Source organism: Entamoeba nuttalli (genome assembly GCF_000257125.1).
Source record: "Entamoeba nuttalli P19 unplaced genomic scaffold asmbl_2429, whole genome shotgun sequence".
In the NCBI taxonomy this organism is placed as follows: Eukaryota; Evosea; order Mastigamoebida; family Endamoebidae; genus Entamoeba; species Entamoeba nuttalli.
The window spans coordinates 1-7,042 of NW_008575315.1; the positions used below are offsets into that span (position 1 = coordinate 1).

At 28.4% G+C, this 7,042-nt stretch overlaps 4 protein-coding genes across 4 annotated transcripts; all 4 read left to right on the forward strand.

Annotated features, from left to right (window-relative positions):
* Nucleotides 1–274: 274 nt before the first annotated feature.
* On the forward strand, nucleotides 275–820 carry ENU1_024520 (hypothetical protein; the record flags this gene model as incomplete). Its single annotated transcript, XM_008857107.1, has 1 exon — nucleotides 275–820. One exon carries the CDS (start codon nucleotides 275–277, stop codon nucleotides 818–820), a length of 546 nt encoding a protein of 181 aa, XP_008855329.1.
* Nucleotides 821–1,127: 307 nt separating this feature from the next.
* On the forward strand, nucleotides 1,128–4,298 carry ENU1_024530 (isoleucine--tRNA ligase; the record flags this gene model as incomplete). The annotated part of the gene is made up of 1 exon (XM_008857108.1): nucleotides 1,128–4,298. The coding sequence occupies one exon, from the start codon at nucleotides 1,128–1,130 to the stop codon at nucleotides 4,296–4,298; it is 3,171 nt and encodes a 1,056-aa protein (XP_008855330.1).
* A 175-nt stretch (nucleotides 4,299–4,473) lies between these two features.
* On the forward strand, nucleotides 4,474–5,145 carry ENU1_024540 (RNA recognition motif domain containing protein; the record flags this gene model as incomplete). Its single annotated transcript, XM_008857109.1, has 3 exons — nucleotides 4,474–4,512; nucleotides 4,566–4,885; nucleotides 4,941–5,145. 3 exons carry the CDS (start codon nucleotides 4,474–4,476, stop codon nucleotides 5,143–5,145), a joined length of 564 nt encoding a protein of 187 aa, XP_008855331.1.
* A 196-nt stretch (nucleotides 5,146–5,341) lies between these two features.
* ENU1_024550 (hypothetical protein) lies at nucleotides 5,342–6,802 on the forward strand (the record flags this gene model as incomplete). Its single annotated transcript, XM_008857110.1, has 1 exon — nucleotides 5,342–6,802. One exon carries the CDS (start codon nucleotides 5,342–5,344, stop codon nucleotides 6,800–6,802), a length of 1,461 nt encoding a protein of 486 aa, XP_008855332.1.
* Between the last annotated feature and the right edge of the window lie 240 nt (nucleotides 6,803–7,042).

Consider the following 7,042-nt stretch of genomic DNA (forward strand, 5'->3'; position numbering starts at 1 on the left):
TATTAATACTTATTTAATTACTTATTATTTATTCGTCTTTTTGTGGTGTCAGATATTTTGTGTTAAATAAAATACAAAACTAAATTCTAATAATAAATAAATTAAGAAATATATTAATAACATAAAATAGTAAATATTAATATATTTTGTTATAAAAAGTCTTTTAGTAATAACAAAATATAAAACTATAAGTGCTAAAAGAAAACAAACAATAATATTTTGTGCTTAAATAAATGGAATTTAAAAAGGTTATAAAAGAACTTAATTGACAGTCATGAATAAATTAGGATGGTATAAAGGAAAAGCTGCACTAACACTAGATCAGCTTTATGAAAAAGAGGCTGATCCTGAGGAATTTAAAAGAAAATATCTCCCGAATGTACAAACAAAACGAGTTAAGTCTGAAACAAAGAAACCAGAAAAAGTTTCAACAAACAATAGTAAAAAGTCTATCACCAAAACGATTGAAAAGAAACCCAAAAAGCTAAATGAATTAACAGATGAAGAGAAAATAGAACTAATGTTCAGAAAAAAAAATGCAAAACCAGTATCGTCTATCCCTAAAACGGTGTTAAACCAATTCAAAAAACCTAGTGTTATGCAAAAAAGAAAAGAGACACCTTCTAACCACTCTCAAGAACAACGATATGATGATTTTATTGATGACGATTTTAAACAAAATTATGACGATGACTATGATGACGTAGGATATGCAGGAATGGTTGCAGAAGAAGAGCGATTAGCAGAAGAAGGCAGAAGAGAAGATGAAGCAGAGTTATTAGCATTGAAACATTCAGGAAAGTATAGTAATGATTTTTAAGATTCTAAATATGATATTTTTGATAAAATACAATTAATTTTTGTTTTAAAAAGACTCAAAGAAAAAGTATAGAGATTTTTGTTTTGCTGTTTCATAAAAATAAAGAAAGACAAATGAATGAATTTTTCTATTTATCAGTGACAAAGGATGAATAAAAAATTACTGGGAAATATCCTTATTGCTAATATCAAATCCCTATTTTCTCAAAAAAATATAATAAAAAATTAAAAAAGAAAAAGAAGAATGAAAAAAAAGACGTGGCTGAAATGATTCATAAAACCCTACGAACTAAGAACAATATTATTCCATGAACACAGACTTACCTAGTCAAATTAATTTTCCTAAAACTGAAGAGGAAGTTATTGAATTCTGGAAAAAGATTGATGTGTTTAATAAATGCAATGAAATAACTAAAGATAGACCTCGTTTTTCTTTCTATGATGGACCACCTTTTGCCACAGGACTTCCACATTATGGACATTTACTTGCAGGAACTATTAAAGACACAGTTTGTAGATATGCCATCCAAACAGGACATAGAGTTGATAGAAAATTTGGATGGGATACTCATGGACTTCCAATTGAGTTTGAAATTGATAAATTATTAGGTATTCATACTACTGAGGAAGTACTTAAACTTGGTATTCCTAAGTATAATCAAGAATGTAGAAATATTGTTATGAGATATTCAGAAGAATGGAAAAAAGTAGTTTGGAGATGTGGTAGATGGATTGATATGGATCATCCTTATAAAACAATGGACATTGACTTTATGGAATCAGTTTGGTGGGTGTTTAAACAATTGTATGAAAAGAATTTAGTCTATAGAGGATTGAAAATTATGCCATTTTCTACTGGATGTTGTACACCATTAAGTAATTTTGAAGCAGGTATGGCTTATAGAGATGTACCAGATCCAGCTGTCACTATGACATTCCCTGTTAATGGAGAAGAAAATACTTATTTCCTTGCATGGACAACTACTCCATGGACTCTTCCATCTAATCTTGCACTTTGTGTCAATCCTAATATGGATTATGTTAAATTTTATGATGAAACTACTAAACATAATTATTATATGATGGAATGTTTAATGCCAACACTTCCTAATGCTAAAAAAGCAAAGAGAACAATAATAGAAAAAATGAAAGGTAAAGATCTTGTTGGAAAAACTTATGTTCCATTATTCCCTTATTTCAAAGACCTTAAAGGATGTTTCAGAGTTGTTGCTGATGATTATGTCCAAAATGATTCTGGAACTGGTATTGTTCATCAAGCACCAGGATTTGGTGAAGACGATTATCGTGTTTGTATGGCTAATGGTATTATTAGTAAAGGAACTAATCTTGTTTGTCCAATTGATTTTTCAGGTAAATTTACTGCTGAAGTACCAGATTATCAAGGTAGATATATTAAAGACTGTGATAAAGATATTATTGAAAGACTTAAGAAGGAAGGAAGAATCTTTAATGTAGCAACTATTACACACTCATATCCATTCTGTTGGAGATCTGACACTCCATTAATTTATCGTGCTATTCCATCATGGTTTGTTAATGTTGAGTCTTTCAAAGATAAATTAGTTGAAAGTTCTCAACAAACTTATTGGGTTCCAGAAAATATTAGAGAAGGTAGATTTGAAAATTGGTTAAGAAATGCAAGAGATTGGGCTATTTCTAGAAATAGATTCTGGGGAACACCAATCCCAATTTGGACTGATGATGATTATACTGAATTTGTTTGTGTTGGAAGTGTAAAAGAACTTGAGGAACTTACAGGACAAAAAGTTACAGATCTTCATAGAGAATCTGTTGATAATTTAATTATTGAAAAGAATGGTAAAAAACTTCATAGAATCTCTGAAGTTTTTGATTGTTGGTTCGAATCAGGATCTATGCCTTATGGACAAAGTCATTATCCATTTGAAAATGTTGAACAATTTAAAGAGAATTTCCCAGGTGATTTCATTGCTGAAGGTATTGATCAAACAAGAGGATGGTTCTATTCTCTTATTGTCATTTCTACTGCTTTGTTTGGAAAAGCACCATTTAAGAATTGTGTTGTTAATGGTCTTGTACTTGCTTCTGATGGTAAAAAAATGTCAAAGAGATTAAAGAATTATCCTGATCCAATGGATATGATTAATCTCTATGGTGCTGATGCTTTAAGACTTTCACTTATTAACTCACCAGCTGTACGTGCTGAAACTGTTAAATTCCAAGAAAAAACATTAAAAGAATTAATTTCAACCATTTTCTTACCATGGTTTAATACATTAAGATATCTTAAACAATCATTTAAACCTGAAATGAAGATTATGGCTATTGATAAAATTGCTAATATGAATGATATGGATAGATGGATTCTTTCTTCATTAATGTCACTTGTAAAGAAAGTTAGAGAAGAAATGAAAATGTTTAGACTTTACACTATTATTACACCATTAGTTGATTTGCTTGTAACCCTTTCTAATTGGTATATTAGATTAAATAGAAAAAGGTTTAGAGGTGGTTATGGTGAAGCTGCACAAGAAACTTCATGTAGTGTATTGTATCATTGTTTGAAGATTATGTCAATTCTTATGGCACCTTTTACACCATTCTTCTCAGAATTCTGTTATCAAAAATTAAAAGCATTCCCATTAAATTATGAAGAGAAGATGGAAGAGTCTGTTCACTTTGTCCAAATTCCTGAACCACTTGAACAATTCCATGATGCTAAACTTGAAGAAGTTGTTGATGCTCTTAAGAAAATTATTGAATTAGGTAGAAGTGCTCGTGATAAGAAAATCCTTCCATTGAAACAACCATTGAGAAAGATAACAATTATTCATGGTTCTCAAGAATTCCTTGATCGTTTAATGGTATTTAAAGAATATATTGCTATTGAATTAAATGTAGAAGAAGTTATTGCTACTACTGAACAAGATCAATTTATTACTCTTTCATTAGCTCCAGAAAGAGCTGTTATTGGTAAGAAATATAAAAAAGAAGGAAAGAAATATATTGATGCTTTAATGAAAGTTGATCGTAATAGAATTTTGAAGTTTATTGAAGAAGGAAAAATTGAAGTTGAAGGACAAACCTTTACTGAAGAAGAAGTTAAAGTTCATAGACAATTTAGTGGTGACACTTCAACACAAGAAGCAATGTGGGATAAGGATGTATTAGTTTTATTAGATTGTGTTCGTGATATTAATTTGATTCAAAAAGGAATTTGTAGAGAAGTAAATAACAGAATCCAAAAATTAAGAAAGGAAGCAGGATTGAAGGTTGATGATAATGTTATTGTTTATTATAGTTATGATGATTCTAATCATACTAATATTGATGAGGCAATTAAAGCACAAGAAGAATTCCTTAAATCTTATGGAGTTATTATGAAAGTTAAAGAAGGAGAAATAGCATCAGTCAAAGACGCAAATGTTACTTTGAAATGTGTTACCGACTCTATTCACTTATTCCTTGTTAAGCTTTAAATGAATACTTTTTGGTAGAAAAAAAAATTTTATGTTAAAAATCCTTTTATTATAAAATTGATTTTCATAATAATTTCAAAAGAAAAGAATATTATGTTTAGTCAGAAAAAAAAATAAGTAAAAATAAATAAGAAATCAGAAAAATTTCACTTAAAATTTGTATTAACACGTTTTGATGATTGAACCTACTTTGATTATTGGAACTTTTAACTATGTTTGTTTAGCTGTTATTTAGTTATAACAAAAAAATGAGAAGGTAATAAGTAGTATGTCAAAGACACTGAAATTAAAGATATAATATCAAAACTGGTTGAAGTTATTTCTGTTGATATTAAAACTGATGTGTCAAGTGGTAAATCTCTTGGAGTTGCTGTTGTTACATTAAAAAATAAAAGTGACTGTGATGGATTAATTAAAGCTCTAAATGAAAGTCCAGTTGAAGATTTGATTGGTGACAAAGATAAATTGTGTAGTGAAAAGGTTTTAGCTCAACCATGGACCACTAAAACAGAACTTCAATTTATTTATGAGAATGGTCAATTTTCACATACTTCTTCAAAAGAATATTATGCAAATGAATTGAAGAAGTTTGGTTTTCTTTTCTTTTTATTTCTAATACAATTAATTATACCAACATCGTAGAGGTGAAAGTAATAGAAGAGGTGACGAAAATGAAAGAAAAAGGTCTCGCTCTAGACACTCTCGTTCCCATTCTAGACACTTTAAAGGATCAAAAAGACATCACTCAAGAAGCAGATCAAGACGTGAAAGACGTCGTTCAAGAAGTAGATCACCTCGAAGAGATAAAGATAGAGACAGGTCTAAGAGAGATTCTCATCGCCATTGAATTGAATTTTTGTGATTGATACATTTCATACAAATCTATTATATTTTTAAAATTTGTTATATTATCTTCTTTTACAACAAAAGAAGTAAGAAAAATGTTATAACAAAAAGAATAAAAATCAAAAGAAAAAAAAAAGAAAAAAAGGAACTAAAAAAAAAGAAAAAAACTTAAAAAAAATTATATTATTTTGAAAGGTATGAAGCAAATTCTTTTTATTTCAGTATTTGTTATTTCCAGTATTGCACTTATAACTGAAATTGGACATACAGGAATATTAGCTGCTAATCTTGTTACAAGTGAAAAAGATGTAGTTGAATTAGAAAAACGAATTCAAATTAATGAAGATAGAGAAAGAGTTCTTAAAGATCAATTGAGAATGCATTATCATGACCTTAGACTTGCTGCAAATCCTACATCAAGAGTTCAACTTGAAAGAGGTATTGAATCAATTTTAAGTGAATTAAGAGTTCTTAGAGCTGCTACAAGAAAATTCCTTGATAAAATGAGAGGAATTGCTGATGGACTTACTGGAATTGAACGTAATGAATTTATTAGAAGACATAGACTTGAAAGAAGAGTTGGAAGTACATCTAATTTAAAAGCATCAAAGATTACAAAACAAGCAAAAAAACAAGTTAAAAAAATTGCAAAAGAATCAGCTAAAAAATACAGTTCTATTGCTGCCAAAAGAGCTGGAAAGAAAGCTGTAGAAGAAGCTAAGAAGAAATTTGGAAATGATCAACAAAAGATTAAATTAGAAAAGAAGAAAGCAGAAAAGAATGTTTATAAAAAAGCTTATAAAGCAATTATGGAAGAAGTTAAAAACACAGCATTAGGATTACAACCAAATGCTTTTAAGAGTAAATCTGCTGATATTGTATTGAGAGCTACTAAGAAAGATAATATTGCAGTTGATATTAATAAAAAAGAAAGGTCTGTAGCTGTTAATAAAGCTGTTAATAAACAATTAAAAAAAGTTTTAACTCCAGCACAACAAGAATCACTTAAGAAAACTAAGAAGGTTGTTCAAGAAGCTCAAAAAGAAATTAAGAAGAGTGATGAAGAACAAAAACAATTAAATAAAGTTAAAGAAGCTAAAAAGAAAATTCAAAAACAAAAAGATGAACTTGTTAGACAAAACGTTAAAATGAAAAAAGCAATTAATAAAGAAAAAATAACAAAAGGTAATTTAGTTGCAAAGAAAAATATTACAAATAAACCAAAAATGAATGTTATTAAAGAAAATAAGAGAGCTATTGAAAAAACTGTTTATAAAACACAACAAAGAGCTAAACAAGAAGGTCTTCAACCAATGGGACAACAATTAATTCAAGAACAACCAATGCCAAATATGTTTGACAATATGCCAACTGTTGCTGAATTAAATAAAGAAAGAAATATGAAAATTGATCAAATTAATAAAATGAGACAAAAACAAAGATCTCAATTATTTGAACCAAGTTTTATTAACGCCATTCCACCAGAATTAACAGTTAGCCCAATGATCGGTAATTATGGTCCTGCAATGGATATTGAAGAACAAAAACAATATATGTCCTCTTTATTTGGAGGAGTCCCCGAATTACCATTCTTAGAAGATCAATACTTAGTGAATCCAATGGAGATTGATGCTGCCTATAATCAGATGTTGATGTAATTCACAATTAAGTTCTTTTTTATTATTCTATAAATTTTTGTTATTTTTTATGTTATTTGTTTTTATAAACTAAAAAGAAACACTTTAAACTTTATAAACTGAAATAATTATGATACAAATCTATAAATTAATAATAAATAAATTATAATTAATAATAAAAATAAGAATGAACAGAAAAACCCTACAATCTAAAAATTTGAGATAGCTAGCGATGGCCTTACACAAAGCTGGTTTAAGTAA